The sequence below is a fragment of the Lacerta agilis genome, chromosome 16 (assembly GCF_009819535.1).
Source record: "Lacerta agilis isolate rLacAgi1 chromosome 16, rLacAgi1.pri, whole genome shotgun sequence".
Taxonomy (NCBI): domain Eukaryota; kingdom Metazoa; phylum Chordata; class Lepidosauria; order Squamata; family Lacertidae; genus Lacerta; species Lacerta agilis.
The window spans coordinates 5,701,137-5,718,221 of NC_046327.1; the positions used below are offsets into that span (position 1 = coordinate 5,701,137).

Below are 17,085 nucleotides of genomic sequence, written 5' to 3' on the forward strand. Positions count from 1 at the left end.
ACACAATGTGAGTGGTATTGGCTTAGGCACTGAATCCGAACAGACTATATTTGACTCCTGCCCGCTCTGCAGGGAGTCACACAAGAGTTAACAACCTGTAGGGGGAGCTTGAGGGATATGGGTGGTGCTGTGGGTTAAACCACAGAGCCTAGGGCTTGCCGATCAGAAGGTTGGCGGTTCGAATCCCCATGACGGGGTGAGTTCCCATTGCTCGGTCCCTGCTCCTGCCCACCTAGCAGTTCGAAAGCACATCAAAGTGCAAGTAGATAAATAGGTACAGCTCTGGTGGGAAGGTAAACGGCGTTTCCGTGTGCTGCTCTGGTTCGCCAGAAGCAGCTTAGTCCTGCTGGCCACATGACCCGGAAGCTGTACGCCGGCTCCCTCGGCCAATAAAACAAGATGAGCGCCGCAACCCCAGAGTCGCCCCCTTACCTTTTAGGGGGAGCTTGTTGATGCAAATCAGCTGGAAGCTTTCCCCTAGAGTCAGCGGAGGGTCATGCCATGGCCCTAGCCACCACCTGGGCATCGGACAGGAACCAAGACTTCTGGATTCATTTAACAGAATACCCTTCAAGCTCCACAACCTCCCCTCCAACACACAACGTATTTTCCAATGCCTAACTGTCAAACCTTACAAAGTTGTGACGATTTGCTACGAGGTAGGCGAAAAACCAAGTGGCTGGTGCCAATCTGCCAAGTGGAAAAAATTCCTACCAGGCCCCTTGAACAGGCGACCAACTGAGGTCCATAGCAAGGTCAGGTGCTGAAGCGAAACCTAGAGGGAGGGAGGGAGGGTGATCCGAGGAAGCAGGAACCAAACAAGGAAGAGCTCGAGGGCCCACATCCGTTTAAATGCGGCTAAACCACACCGCTCAGCCAGCTGGATTGGCTGGCTTGGGGGCATGACATGAGCCCAGGACTCCAGTGATGCAGGGGGCCCGTCCACACACCCCTGCAAGCACGGGAAGCAATTCCCGGTCACAATCCCTCCCCTCCGGGAAGAGGAGAGGCTTTGTCAGCACTGAATACAAGGACAAGGGAGTAGGAAGAACAAGTTAAAGCACTAGAGGAAAATTATGCTGTCAGGGTGAATGTGCTGTTAGGACCCACTTCTGCCAAAATGGATTATAGGCCACAATCTAAAGTCCATTGAAGCATGTGAGTAAGTCCCGCTGGTCTCTTAAAGGCATCTAGCTTTATTTAGCATTGCACCAATATTCCCCTGCCTTTGTTTTCATGCCTGTAAAATTTGGGTTCTAGTATTTGTCGGCGAGGTGCTGAATTCAACTTCTTTTGATTTATTATTTTATTTTAATGCATATAGTTCCCACTGTTCCATTTGAGTCCAAAGGAGGGAGGATGCTACTGATTGCTATCTTGGGCTCTGCAGGGATGACCTGCCTGACAATTCTGCTGGCCTTTTTCATCATGCTGCAGCTAAAGCGTGCAAATTTCCAGCGGCGAATGGCCCAGGCCTTCCAAAACGTGGTGGTAAGTCCCTTGGTTTTCCTTGAGGATAGATATGTGCAAATGAGGCATTAAGCGAAGAGTACCTCTTTCAAATACAGATTGACGGGGCGTTTCCCGTTTCAAATTGGTTAATCTTAAAGGTGTCGCACAGGACTGTTAACAAGGGATTTCCAAAATGGGAAATGATTATTCCGCTCCCCTAAACATTCCTGTATCGAAATTGGTTTTGCTTGTTACTTACTTAAAACCTTGATTGTTACCCTAAGTGGTGATACTTTACAAAAACCAAACCCACTGGCAGATCATCAGATGGATGGGCTGCGCCTAAATAAAAATTAGGAGGAATAATACCAATTCATGCAGATACAATAAAAGTAACCAGATATAACAGGATTATTTCCATAGTTGTATTCCTGCAATACAGGTTCATATTCCCCCTGGAAAATCTGTGCCTACTTTCCTTCGGTCAGTTAATTTGACTATATGTTTATGGGTGCTTTTAAGCCAAGGAAAACCTATTCTGCTGCACACCGATACAAGTGTTGTTGTTTTTTAACTCATTTTGGAGAAACTTCCATCTTCACAGAACAACACCACATCTCACAACAAGATTACTTAAATATGCTTTTAATTCATTCTGTTCTGAGTTGTTATCTTCTTCTGTAAAAAGGTAAAGGGACCCCTGGCCATTAGGTCCAGTCGTGTCCAACTCTGGGGTTGCGACGCTCATCTTGCGTTACTGGCCGAGGGAGCCAGCGTACAGCTTCCGGGTTATGTACCTTCTTCTATACCAACCACTAAATAGCGTTTGCCTAACTTTCCCCCCAGAGAGATGAGCCGGCTGTGCAATTCAATTCAGGAACTCTTACTCTGAGTCGGAAAGCCAAAAATAGCCCAGAACCCACAATCTACCCAGTTCTGGAGTGGAATGACATCAAATTTCAGGATGTGATTGGAGAAGGCAACTTCGGCCAAGTTCTCAAAGCACGAATCAAGAAGGATGGCTTGCGAATGGACGCAGCCATTAAAAGGATGAAGGGTGAGTCTTTGCGGGAGCCTCTTACGGCAGCAAATCTGTAGGAGGGATTTGCAGGTTGCTTATACCTGGCCTCGAATCGTGGTCTTTTAAATGTTGGCTTAATGGACCAACCGTACTATATGGAAAAGCATGTAACAGAGCCTGGATGCCAGTTCTTTTTTTAAAAAGTGGGAATGAGCAGAGAAGCAGTAGGGTCATGTAAGGTCCGTGGAGTGGTTGCTCGCGAGTAACCAGGCAATAATAATAATAATAATAATAATAATAATAATAATAATAATAATAATTTATTTATTTATACCCCGCCCATCTGCCTGGGTTTCCCCAGCCACTCTGGGTGGCTTCCAACAGAACATTAAAATGCAATAATCTATTAAACATTAAAAGCCTCCCTAAACAGGGCTGCCTTCACATGTCTTCTAAAGGTCTGGTAGTTGTTGTTTTTTTTCGACATCTGGCAAGACTCCAACCTGTCTTTTAACAGGTTTATTGTGCATACTATTTACAGTGCAGAGCTACAAGTTCATGTCTGTATCAGTCACTCGCAGAATCCGGGAGTGGCCCCTTCCGGCTGTGACCCCAACATAAGAGTTTCGGTATCTGAAATCTCCGCCTCCCCTCCTTGCGTTTCACCCCTCTGCGCACTTGGGGTGACGGAAATGGCGTGTCTCCTTTCTCGCCCGCTGAGCTAGGGGAGTCCAAGGTCTCTCCAACATCCCCAGAGCCTCTGCTCTCCAGCCTCTGAGCTGCCTGCCCCTTCCCACTGGAGACATCGCTGCTTTCTCCACTGGAGGAGGAGGTGCTGCTGGTTAGGTGGGGTCGGGGCTATCTGTAACATCCCAAAAGCCCTTCCGCTACGCTGCGCTGAGCCAGGGACAGTTCCCTGACAGGTCAGGACCTGCTTTTGTTTTTGTTTTTTATGACCATTTATTAATTTTCCAGAAAGATAACATCAAAAATAAACATAAAACAACAATATATAAAGAAAATGAAAAAACCGAGAAAAAACAAAACAAAACCAAAAACCATCATAATAAAAAAAATCTAAACCATAATTTTTGCTTGACTCGCCTCCCCCTCTTAGTTTCATTGTTTAATGCTTGTTCATGCACGTCCTTATAATATTACCAATCCATTTTTTAGACCTTGTTCATCTCAATACAAGTGAGTTTTTAAAAGTTATACTAACGTAAAAATCTATACAGAAAGCTTAAAAAGGGGGCATTAAACCTTTACCCCCTTTTTTGTTATTCAAAGTCCTCTTTCTTTCTGTGGGGTCAGGATCTGCTTAACCATTTCCTTGTGGGGATATTGTTTGACACAGCGAGCTCGCCAACAGCTGAAAATCCGCATTTCCCAAATATGTTTCGTCCATCGTTAATGGGAAAGCAAATTTAAACTTAAAGAAAAACCAACATGCCACCCTTCCAGTAGGAACATCATATGCTTCTCCCCCCCCCCAAAAAAAAAAATGGAAGGCGCAAGTAACATACAAGGAGGATCAAGGGAGAGTGTGGATGAGCCCAGCGTCAAACAATTCTCATCCCACACTTTCTAGCGAATCTTCCCCATCACTTTCCTTACTGTAGGAAGTCCACTTGGGGAGAGGGGTATTGTGCAAGAGGGCCAACCTGAACGTCCGGGCATGTGACCAAATCTCACCTGGAAGCGCATTAAAAATAAACAAATTATTATGACGTACGGTTTTGTGGGCTAAAGCCCATTTCATCAGGTGCATTAATTGAACACATGGTAAACACTGTAGGAGTAACTGATGCAGAGCACTTTCTTTTTTTGATTTGCAGAATATGCCTCCAAAGATGATCACAGAGATTTTGCTGGGGAACTGGAAGTACTTTGTAAACTTGGACACCATCCCAACATCATAAACCTTTTGGGAGCATGCGAACACCGAGGTACAATTGCTTTCTTTTTCAATTTTGTTAAGAGTTTTCAACATACGAGACAATAAAAACCCAACTAGTTTAGAAATGATTTTTAAAATGCAGAAAAAGAAGTGGGATGAAAGAGGGAAAGAGAAAAGGAAGAAAAGGGGGGAAAGAGAGAAATAAAACAACTTCTTTGGTGATCACTCGTAGCCGAGTAAGATTGTCTTCCATAAACACGGTTTTAACGAGTGTGTGTGAGTGTGTGTGTGTGTGTGTGTACAGAGCCCTCAATCACAATTATATCTTAATTTTCAATCTACATTCTGAATCTTCCCAGCTCTCACCTGCTACGATGCTTCTCAGTAGGTGTTTGTTTTAAAGTTCTGTGGCTACATTTGTTTTAAAACGTATTCAAAATAAGATCAGCTGGAATTTGTGCACAGGTAAACATGTTGCACAATTTTTTAAACACAAAAAGACTCGTGCGCGCGCACACACACACACACACACAAACACACACACACACACAGAGATATAGATATTAATTCCTCTTCCAGAATATGAAAGCACAGATTTTTGAGAAAAATCCTTTCTCTCTGGTGAGGACCCGAAAACAGTCACTTGCCAAAGAAGAAAAGGCTCTTTCTCAACAAGTTGTGTATCTGAGAGTGGTGAGATGCATAGTGCATATACACCTCTGATGTAGAATGCCTTGGGTGGACAGGATCATATGGAATGAGGCAGTCCTCCAGATATCCTTTGACAGCTTTGTAAGTAAGAAGCATCCCTTTGGATCCTGCCCAGCAATGGACTGGGAGTGTCGCTGCTTTTTGCCCTGTTTGAAAGTTTCAGCCAGTGCAAAATGGGATTGGCTCACCTCCGCAGTTGTGGGCCACTGGAGACAAATTTCTCCAGTGCTCTGACACATGCACTGGCTCCCTGTTCCAATGTGAGCACAGTCTGTCTTGGCTAGATCGGGATTAGCACCTGGAGAATTAGTTTCATTTAATACATAGGGTGGGGAATCTGCTAGGTTCCATCATCCCCCAGCCGGCATGGCCAACGGCATGGGTTGACAAGAGTGGTACTGCCCTGCCTCTGTTGTAAAAGATGGAAGAGCATCTCCCAGAGTAGAATCTGAGTCAAGAAGACTTGACTTGCTTTTGCCATTTGCTCAGTACAGACCAGGTACAGTGGTACCTTGGTTCTCAAACTTAATCCGTTCCGGAAGTCTGTTCCAAAACCAAAGCGTTCCAAAACCGAGGCGCGCTTTCCCATAGAAAGTAATGCAAAACTGATTAATCTGCTCCAGACTTTTAAAAGCAACCCTTAAAACAGCAATTTAACATGAATTTTACTATCTAACGAGACCATTGATCCATAAAATGAAAGCAATAATCAATGTGCTTTACCATAAAATAAATAAAACGGTATCGTAGATGATAAAAATGTAAATTTAATTTTTTTCTTACCTGCGCTGATGATAGTCATTGTTTGGATGGGGGGCTTTTATCCATTTCCACAGTCACACAATCAATCAATAAATCCGTCAATCAGTAGCGAAACTGGGTTCCACGCAGTCACAGAAACAAATTAACCGAAAAAGCCTCAAAAACAAAACAAAAAACACAAAGTAAATATCAAAAACGAAAACACCAGATATAAGCTCCAAATATCACCTCAGAACACTGCAATCGGAAATGGAAGGCTTGAATTACAATGGGGGGGGGACGCAAATCAGCAGCTCAACAGGAACTCTAAACAAAGCACATTCGGCTTCTGGGGAAAAGTTTGAAAACTGGAACACCTACTTCCAGTTTTGCTGCTTTCAGGTTCAAAGTTGTTCAGAAACCGACGTACCACTGTATTGGAAACACCGAAGGCAAGAGAAGTTGTGGATAGGATAGGATTTGCATTAGAGCTTTGCATCCTGCAGGGAGAGCGTAGAGAGAAGGGACAATCTTTGGTCAGCTTCATTTGGGGCTGGGGTGAGGAGGGGGCAAATGCTCTGGGCCCCCCAAACCCTTCAAGAAGGCCAACATTTTTTTGCCCAGGCTCTCTGATCTCCTCGCTGTTTTATGCCAGGGTACCTCTACCTCGCTATTGAATATGCTCCCCACGGAAACCTGCTGGACTTCTTGCGGAAGAGCAGGGTCTTAGAGACCGACCCGGCCTTTGCCATCGCCAACAGCACAGCCTCCACACTCTCCTCGCAGCAGCTACTGCACTTTGCAGCGGATGTGGCCCGAGGGATGGACTACCTGAGCCAAAAGCAGGTAGGCTGTTTTGTTTCATTTTGCTAATACAAGTTATTTACTGAGTCTGTCACTAGGGTTGCCACCCATCCTGTGAAATACAGGATTGGTCCCGCATCATAATGTAAAAATGCTATCATTGAATTGATATAGGATGAATGAACCAATACAGGATACAGTTTGCCCTGTGTTTCCGTTTTGCTGATTCTCCCTCTGTCTCTCTCCCCCATACCCTCCAACACTTTGAAGCCAAAATCCAGGGTGCCATCTTGCCGTTTTTTTGTCACGAGAGCACAGTGCCCATTTTCGTTGCGATTTTGCACTGTGCTGCCCGCACTAAAAAAAAAAAGTGCTTTTTCACACACAGCACCCACAAATGGCGAGTTTGGGGGCACTTTGTGAATTCACATGCGGGGGGGGAGCACTTTTGGGGGCGGGGAATTGCGCCATGAAATCGCGTGAGATCATGGGAACCCAAATGGCCACTGTGCTCTTGCGATAAAAAATGGCTTGTCCCGGTCTGGGACACTAGCAAAGAACGCAGTCTCCCACTCCGTTCTGTCCTGTATTTTGCCAGACCAAAGGTAGCAACCCTATCAGCGACAGGGGTGGGGAAGTCCGTTGACCTACTTCCTAGGTGCAGTAACTCTGTGGGGCAGTGCCACCTCCTGCCAGAGCCCCCCTGACTTGAACTGCTTGGCCTATGGATTCCTGGCTCCCCTCTGACGGCCGGGGAGATCAAATACTGCCTGCCTGCCTAATTGACCAATCACACGCAGGCGTATGGATTGTAACCTGGAGGAAGGGAGGACCTGACTGAGCCTGCAAGCGTTACTCACGTCTGCTCCCCCTGCATTTGAATGGCCTGCCTCTTCCCTTACAACAGGCATAGGCAAACTTGGCCCTCCAGGTGTTTTGGGACTGTTGTCGTTCAGTCGTGTCCAACTCTTCGTGACCCCATGGACCAGAGCACGCCAGGCACCCCTATCTTTCACTGCCTCTCCCGCAGTTTGGCCAAACTCATGCTAGTCGCTTCGAGAACACTGTCCAACCATCTCATCCTCTGTCATCCTCTTCTCCTTGTGCCCTCCATTTTCCCCAACATCAGGGTCTTTTCTAGGGAGTCTTATCTTCTCACGAGGTGGCCAAAGTAGTTTTGGGACTACAACTCCCATCATCCCTAGCTAACAGGACCAGTGGTCATGGATGATGGGAATTGTAGTCTCAAAGCATCTGGAGGGCCGAGTTTGCCTATGCCTGCCCTACAACAACCACACCTCTCATCCTCCCTGACCATTGGCCAAGCTGTCTAGGGCTGGTGGCAGTTGGAGTTCGGCAATATTTGGAGGGCTACAGGTTCTGCGACCTAATAATTACCAGCCAAAAGCCCGTGAAGTATGCACAGGGCTTAAGTTGCAATAAGCCTTTGTAATGTGTGATGCAAAGGGCATCGGAAAGATAGCACACAAAAAATTATATTTTGGGGAGAGAGAGAGAAAAAGTAACAATGTTTTTGTTTCCTTTAGTTTATCCACCGGGATCTGGCAGCAAGGAACATATTGGTTGGAGAAAACTATGTTGCAAAAATAGCCGATTTTGGACTGTCTAGAGGCCAAGAGGTTTATGTTAAAAAGACAATGGTAAGAAAGAGCTAAATAAATTTGTCAGCTATGTTTCTTGTGCAGAGGTAACAACTGCCCTTTGATATCGCCTGTAAAAAAATGAAACTCCTCTTCAGAAGCAGCAGAAATTAAAAATGGAGCTTCCTACAACATCTAAGAGGACAAAGGCCGCAGTCCTATTGAAACCACTGGGACTTAGCCCTAAAGTCTAATTGTTTAGGAGTGGGACATTAGACAGCTTAAGGGGGAAGTTTTCAGCTTTTGTTATTTGTAGATTTCACCCATTAAGAGTTGGAGAACCAGTGACAAAAATTGAGATGAGTTTTGCATTTCCATAAACCTCAGAGTTCATCAGTCCAGGAGCAAGATCAAAGTGCAAACTTCATAATGTACAGATTTGAAAACCTTCGCCAGTGCCACTCTAGATGCATCCCTTGGGGGAACAACAACAAAGGAACAAACAAACAACAAACATGGGGAGAAGTATCCATCAATTTAAGGGCAGGGAGCCAGTCTGCGAAGGGCTGCTTACAAAGAGGTCTAACTATCGAAATGAAGGGGGAAGCCATTCTGGGTTAGGGGACTCTGGTAAAGCATCAGAACAGAAGAGGCTGTAACACCATTCTAAACTCGTTGTTTTAGGGAAGGCTTCCAGTGCGATGGATGGCGATTGAGTCCCTAAATTACAGCGTGTATACCTCAAACAGTGATGTGTAAGTGACTCTGCTTATGTAGTTTCTGACTCTGAGATGCTGGGATTTAAAGTGACCTTCAGTAATGCAGATGCATTGGAAAGGTGGGATAAGAATCCATAAATAGATTTGTAACGATACTGAGCTTTCTCTTTACTGTAGGCCGTTTCCTTGGATTGTAGTTTGTTGTTGTTTAGTCGTTTAGTCATGTCCGACTCTTCGTGACTCAATGCACCAGAGCACGCCAGTCACTCCTGTCTTCCACTGCCTCCCACACTTTGGTCGGACTCATGTTGGTAGCTTCGAGAACACTGTCCAACCATCTCGTCCTCTGTCGTCCCCTTCTCCTTGTGCCCTCCATCTTTCCCAACACCAGGGTCTTTTCCAGGGAGTCTTCTCTTCTCATGAGGTGGCCAAAGTACTGGAGCCTCAGCTTCAGGATCTGCCCTTCCAGTGAGCACTCAGGGCTGATTTCCTTCAGAATGGATAGGTTTGATCTTCTTGCAGTGCATGGGACTCTCAAGAGTCTCCTCCAGCACCATAATCCAAAAACATCAATTCTTCAGCGATCAGCCTTCTTTATGGTCCAGCTCTCACTTCCATATTCATGTTCGAGAACACTGTCCAACCATCTCGTCCTCTGTCATCCCCTTCTCCTTGTGCCCTCCATCTTTCCCAACATCAGGGTCTTTCCCAGGGAGTCTTCTCTTCTCATGAGGTGGCCAAAGTATTGGAGCCTCAGCTTCAGGATCTGTCCTTCCAGTGAGCACTCAGGCCTGGTTTCCTTCAGAATGGATAGGTTTTGTGAGGTTCGCGAATAACAAAGCATGAACCCAAACAGTCTTTTGGCAGTTTTATTGGCGCAAACTATTTACAGTGCAGAGCTACAGAAAGCATGTCTGTCTCAGTTGCTGGGAGAATCCGGGAGTGGCCCCTTCAGGCTCCTTCCCCAGCATAAGAGCTTCGGCACCCCAAATCTCCTCCTACCCTCCTTACGTTTCATCCCTCTGCGCAATTGTGGCGCCGGAACTGGCGTGCTTCCCTCCTGACCAGCTGGACTAGGTGAGGTGCTGGGGCTCTTTGCAGCATTGCCAAGCTCTCTCCTCTCCCAGCTGGCCCTTCCCCTTCCTCCCCACTGGAGGTGTGGCTGCTCTTCGTGCTGGAAGAGGGGCTGCTACTCAAAAGGCGCCGAGGCTCTCTGTAAGCTAGCGGAGCCTCCGTACCCCTCCGCAGGCCAGGTGGCAGTTCCCTGACAGGTTTGATCTTCTTGCAGTCCATGGGACTCTCAAGAGTCTCCTCCAGCACCATAATTCAAAAGCATCAATTCTTCGGCGATTGTAGTTAGTCACACACAAAAAAGAGGCTGATAATAAGAACAAGAGGGTAAATGGAGAAAAGAACATCAGATGTTCTCAGGATGGATAACCAGATGCTTCTGGGAAACCCACGAGCAGGACCAGAGCACAAGAGCTCTCGTCTCTCTTGCGGTTTGCAGCAAATCCATGAATAGTAGCCGCTGTTAGGCTTATCCTCCATCATCAAGCTGCCTAATCTTTCAGAGCCATCCAAGTTGGTTGCCATCACTGCCTCCTCTGGAAGCAAGTCCCCTAGTTTAACTATGCACCATGTGAAGATATGCTTTCCTGTATCTGGCCCCGAATCTTCCAACATTCAGGGCCGTCTTAACCATTGAGCCTACTGGCGCAACGCGCCAGGGCGCAATGGCCTGGAGGGCGCTTCTTGCCTCCAGCCCCGCTGGCAGCGCCTGCTGGCAGCGCCCTCCGGCTGCCCGGCGGAGCGCGGGAGCGGGAGCTGGCTGGCCGCACCCTCCGGCTGCCCGGCAGAGCATGGGAGCACGAGTCAGCCGGCTGTGCCGCGCCCTCCGGCTGCCCGGCGGAGCGTGGGAGAGTGAGTTCGCTGGCCGCACCAGGGCGCCTGATAAGCTTAAGACGGCCCTGCCAACATTAAACTTCTTCTATCACATTATAATCTGCCTTCCATGGAATTCAAAACTGTATTGCAATACAATGCAATTTTTTAAAAAAAATTCAATATGGATATTTAATGCGGACATGCCTCAGGCCACCTGATTGAAGCTCGTGGACTGCTCGCAGCCCACAAACCACAGTTTGGGAAGCTTTGTGTTAGAGGTTTTAAGCAGAGGCTGGTTGATGGGTCTATCTGAGACGCTGTAGCAATGGATTTTCTCCATTAGTAGATTAGAGGAGCCTTGATGGAGAGGTCCTGCCCTGGTGTAGCAAATGATGAAAATGGGAACATATATTCCAATGGTCACCTGGACATTCCGTTGACTTGGCTGGTTCCAACTACCATTGGGCTCCTCCTCTAGGATAGCATACAATGTTTGTCAACCCTCACGCAGACAAGATTGGACAGCCAATGCGATCCCAATGGTTTTCAGAGCAGTAAAGGTAAAGGGACCCCTGACCATTACGTCCAGTCGCGGACGACTCTGGGGTTGCGGCACTCATCTCGCTTTACTGGCCGAGGGAGCCGGCATACAGCTTCCGGGTCATGTGGCCAGCATGACTAAGCCGCTTCTGGCGAACCAGAGTAGCGCACGGAAACACCGTTTACCTTCCCGCCTATTTATCTACTTGCACTTTTGACGTGCTTTCAAACTGCTACGTTGGCAGGAGCAGGGACCGAGCAACAGGAGCTCACCCCGTCGCGGGGATTCAAACTGCCAACCTTCTGATCAGCAAGCCCTAGGCTCTGTGGTTTAACCCACAGCGCCACCCACGTCCCTTTTCAGAGCAGTAGTTGAGCCTTAAATGCCATGCAAGTTCTCTGTATCAGCATGTTTAGAGCAAGGCAAAGGTTTTACATTTTAAGAAGCGATTGTGTCCTTTTATTTCTATTACTTCTGCTTCATTTCTTTTAAAATAGATGTGTTCATGTCACTTTAACTGGGGGGGGGCACATGGAGGTTTCTGGTTTTGTATTTAGTTGTCTTCTTCATAATAAAAATAGGGAAGGGGGAGGCAAAATGAATATTTTTTTGTAATGGCGCAAGTATCTTGGACCTGATTTTGAATATAATAATTGTAGGTGTGTGCCTGTTTATCTAGCACTAGATATTTTATAATACCCAGTCCTTCTAAATACAGTGGTACCTTAGTTTACAACCATAATCCGTTCTGGAGGTCCGTTTGTAAACCAAAACAGGTTGTAACCCAAGGCGTGCTTTCGCCAATGGGGCCTCCCCCAAAAAATTGCTCATAATAAAATATATGGGTTGTAATAAAATAAAATAAAAGTTGCAAACCAGGACACGCACTTCCGGGTTTGACGTGTTTGTAATCCAAAATGTATGCAAGCCAAGATACCACTGTACAATTGTTACAGCTTTTCTTTTTACTCTTTTCATAGGTGGTCATATGGTGTGCTATTATGGGAAATAGTTAGCTTAGGTAAGTAATGTGTGTGCTTTTAGCATTACTATTTTGGTTAAGAATATGAGAACAGCATAGCTGGATCAGATCAAGGGTCCATTTTGTCCATTGCAGTAATTTCTTAGCTTACCAGTATATCCAGCAAGTATTCTTTAAAGATACACTGCCTTTGAACATGGAGGATCAAGTTATCACACATTGGCATTGATTGACCTCTTCACTATGAAAGCCAGCAGGTCTTGGTACGTTTGAAAGGGTGAAACTTTATCGTGCCAAAATGCAAGAAGCCCAAATTGTATTGGCATCCTGCTAGCTTTTGAAGACATACCTGTTTAGACAGGCGCTCCCTGGATCTCTCTACATGAGTCTCTCCTGTTTTTAATTGCTGTGTTGTTTTATTGTTTTAATTATGGGACCTTCATAATGTTTGTGTAATTGGTTTTTATACTTGTAAACCACTAAGAAGTCTGTGAGCAGTATATAAATTCTTAATAACACAGCTAAAGGCCTTTGTGAGAGCTCTCAGCCATATATGATTGACAAAGTATAATATCCAATGACAAAAATGATACAAATCAGTCGTAGATCAAATCCATCAAACCTCAGTACCATCACCATCTCTGGGGGCAAGGAGTTCTGTAAGGCAGATTATGTGTTGTGCAAAGTGTTTTATTTGCTCAGTCCTGAAGCTACTGGGTGGCCCTGATTGGCGTAACCCACAACTACATATAGTATTTTTACCAAATACTGGCAAGCCTTCACACATGGTGCGATGAATCTCCCCTTCACACACTTACTAAATGAATTTCTAATCAGGTGTTCCGGGTCACATTTCAATCCACCCCACCTGTCCCTCTGAGTTCTGTCTGCGATGTCAATCCCCTTTTATTTATAATCTGGGAATTTCTTAGTAACGGGAGTTTTCTTGTCCAGCTGCCGTGGCCGTTTATATCCTCTGCTCTGGGCTTCAGGGGTTAAACTCCTCTTTGCCTACAGTTCAGGGTCTCTCTCTCTCTCTAGATCAGTGTTTTTCAACCTTTTTTGGGCAAAGGCACACTTGTTTCATGAAATAAATCACGAGGCACACCACCATTAGAAAATGTTAAAAAAATTAACTCTGTGCCTATATTGACTATATATAAAGTAATTCTCTTGAATTTTTCAATTTTTCCCATGGCACACCAGGCAACATCTCGCGGCACACTAGTGTGCCGCGGAACAGTGGTTGAAAAACACTGCTCTAGATCCCCCACTGTATCAGTTAGCTAAGCCCTCTTAGCAATTCTGTGGCAATGCCAAGGTTTCCGCCCACTAGCCCCTCCTGAGTGAAACTCCAAGACACAAACTATCACCCTGCAGGTCAGTTTTGTCTTTTCCCTGAGTTCACCTCCTCATGAGCATACATAACTCGCTGGACCAAATAAACGACGATACTTTCTTAGCTCAACAATAACAAGTCTTTATTTCTTTCAGAACATAACGGTTTCAGTAATTCAGTCGTTTATAAGCTTAGTTTCAATACAGCAGAAACACTTTCTTTCAGCATCACATACTCATCTTCAACCTATCCTAACCTACCCACCACTATCCTGGCCCCACGCCCTCCTTCTTCCAGTCACCACTCCCTCCCTCTCCCTCTCCTCTCCAACGGCTGCTCCCTCCTTTTAAAGTGAGGAATGTCCCGCCTCCCACGAGATTATCTGCAACTCAAACTGGGGTGCACATTAGCTCATAAAACACCGTGGGTTTCTGAAAATCCCTTAACTTATGTCCAATTCGTTACACGTGGCTACTGGGCTTGGTGCAACAGTTGTTTAGACCTTGCCTAGGCAAATAACCTGTCATGGATTCACTGCTGATAATACCGTATTGGCCTGAATATAAGCCACACTTTCCCCCCAAATTCCGACCGTGAAAAGTTAAAAGTGCGGCTTATATTCGCGACCTTACGGTATGCAGCCAGGAGCAAGGGGCAAACTGCAGGAGGAGCGCAGCAAAGCGGCGACCGCCCTGTGCATGGTCATCCGTCCTCTCCCCCAAAGCCAGGAACGGAGAGAGCTAGAAAGGGGAAAGGCCAACAGCAACACAGCGCAGCTCCCCCTGCTCCCCCCCCCAGTATGCAGCCAGGAGTAGCGAGGAATGGAGCAGCTTATATTCTATTTTTTCTTTCCCCCCCCTCCAATTTTAAAGGTGTAGCTTATATTTGGGTGTGGCTCATATTTGGGCCAATACAGTATTAGTCATTTAGCCTCTTGCTTCCAGAAGTTAATCATCAACTCACGGTCATTTTTTTTAGTATGAACAGCAACAACAGCAAAGGCGCGTCCTTCAGACACTGACCTGTTGGATCTTCTGTTCTAGGTGGGACACCATATTGTGGGATGACTTGTGCAGAACTGTATGAGAAGCTGCCCCAAGGGTACAGACTGGAGAAGCCTCTCAACTGCGACGACGAGGTGTAAGTAACTCAATCTCACTGAACGCCCTTTCCCCTGTGCCCTCTTTGGCTGACGGCCTCTTAGAAAACGCATCTGTCATTGACGGGTGTTGAATATGGGGCAATTTGCTTCTGGTAAGTTAGGAGATGACTCCTAGAACTAATTATACTTTGACCAATTTAGTTTGGAAAGCAGAAGGAAGCTGCTAACTATGGAAGAAGTTGAAGTTCTTAGAGTGATTACCCTGGAGCAGAAACCACCATTTCATCTGTCAATTGGCCCTATAAAATTGATTTGTGTAAGAAACGCTTTGCTGTTTTGATAATGTCTCGCTAAGGTCAAGATAAAAGCTTCACTCCTTTCCCTACACACACCTGACCTGCTATTTCTCTTGCTTTGAGCCCTGTTGAAATGAATTGTGAGGTTTGTTTTTTTACATCTTCTTTTAATAACAAGACCGTTTGTCCAGGAAAACCTCCCACAACCTCTTGCCATTTGTGTTCCTACTCCAGGGACATTGGATAGCCTGACTTTCCTGCTTTTTGCTATCATGCTGTCTCACAGATAGTCATCGCCTCTCGTTTTTAAATTTTGGGCTGCTTGTGTGCATTTGTAGAGATTCAAGTGCTGTAATGACCTTCTTCTTCTTCTTCTTCAGTTACGACCTAATGAGACAATGCTGGAGAGAAAAACCTTATGAGAGGCCATCATTTGCCCAAATACTCGTATCACTGAACAGAATGTTGGAAGAAAGAAAGGTAAAAGATGACCGCGGTTGTCAGGTTGGGGTCAAAAAAGCATTACTCAGCTCCCCAGCTCATGAGTTTGTTTGGTTGCCCTGTAAATCGTTTCCCTCTGGTCAGCTCCTGTACCATTTGAAAACTTCACATGTGTTTGGCCATATTCACGATGATTCTTCACATAAAATGTGATGAGATAGTTATTTGGGTGTACAGTCGTACCTTGGTTGTTGAATGCCTTGCGACTCAAAAGTTTTGGCTCCCGAACGCCGCAAGCCCAGAGGTGAGGGTTCTGGTTTGCAAATGTTTTTTGGAACCCGAATGTCTGAAGGGTTCTGGTTTGCAAATGTTTTTTGGAACCCGAATGTCTGAAGCGGCTTCCAGTTGAGTGCAGGAAGCTCCTGCGGCCAATCGGGAGCTGCGCCTTGGTTTTCGGATTCCATTCGAAAACCAAAGTATGACTGTACCTAGGAGTTGCTGTACATCGCCAGGTTCTAAAAGAGACTTTTGTCAGGTGGTCTAACCATTGGTCTGCAGCTAATAGGTTATGTCCTGACATAGGAGGGTCTGATCAGCATGAGCATCAACAGTATCTTTTTAAAATAGGTTTGTTTTTTAAAGAGAAATAAATAAATAAATAAATTTTTATTTATGCCCCACCCTTCCCGGCCAGGGGTGGGCTCAGGGTGGCTAACACCAAATATGAATTACAATAAAACATAATAGAAACAAACAAACAACAAACAAACAAACAGTTAATTAAAATACGGCTTAAAATGCAGCCTCGTATTAGTAGTAGCCCATAAATCAAGACTATAAATGGAGGAAACATCAGATATTCACCCGAGCCAGCTATCCATGCTGGTCCTACATGGGCCAGCAAAAAAGCCAACAGAAAATTTATATACCAAATCCCATCTAAGGGGTCAGAGTGAGTCTAAGCCGAAGGCCAGGAAGAACAGCTCCGTCTTGCAGGCCCTGCGGAAAGATGTCAAATCCTGCAGGGCCCCAGTCTCTTGTGACAGAGTGTTCCACCACATCAGGTCCAGTGCTGAAAAGGCCCTGGCCCTAGTTGAAACCAATCTAACATCCTTGAGGCTTGGGACCCCCAAAGTGGGTTATTTATGGACCTTAAGGTCCTCCGCGGGGCATACCAGGAGAGGCGGCCCCGTAAATATGAGGGTCCTAGGCCGCATAGGGCTTTAAAGCAGTGTTTTTCAACCACTGTTCCGCGGCACACTAGTGTGCCGCGAGATGTTGCCTGGTGTGCCGTGGGAAAAATTGAAAAATTACTTTATATATAGTCAATATAGGCACAGAGTTAATTTTTTTAACATTTTCTAATGGTGGTGTGCCTCGTGATTTTTTTCATGAAACAAGTGTGCCTTTGCCCAAAAACGGTTGAAAAACACTGCTTTAAAGGTCAAAACCAGCACCTTAAACCTGACTCTGTACTCCACCGGGAGCCAGTGCAGCTGGTAAAACACTGGATGAATGCGATTATGCGGCAAGGACCCTGTAAGGAGC

General features: G+C 45.8%; 1 protein-coding gene across 1 annotated transcript in view; it reads left to right on the plus strand.

Moving 5' to 3' along the window:
• The window catches only part of TEK (TEK receptor tyrosine kinase), a 54,383-nt gene that overhangs the window by 36,198 nt on the left and 1,100 nt on the right, over positions 1 to 17,085 (plus strand). The window contains exons 14-22 of the mRNA XM_033173312.1: positions 1,325 to 1,491; positions 2,299 to 2,509; positions 4,312 to 4,422; positions 6,481 to 6,671; positions 8,177 to 8,290; positions 8,915 to 8,985; positions 12,358 to 12,398; positions 14,742 to 14,838; positions 15,477 to 15,576. Coding sequence (XP_033029203.1) covers positions 1,325 to 1,491; positions 2,299 to 2,509; positions 4,312 to 4,422; positions 6,481 to 6,671; positions 8,177 to 8,290; positions 8,915 to 8,985; positions 12,358 to 12,398; positions 14,742 to 14,838; positions 15,477 to 15,576 — 1,103 coding nt within the window. The remainder of the gene's footprint in view (positions 1 to 1,324; positions 1,492 to 2,298; positions 2,510 to 4,311; positions 4,423 to 6,480; positions 6,672 to 8,176; positions 8,291 to 8,914; positions 8,986 to 12,357; positions 12,399 to 14,741; positions 14,839 to 15,476; positions 15,577 to 17,085) is intronic.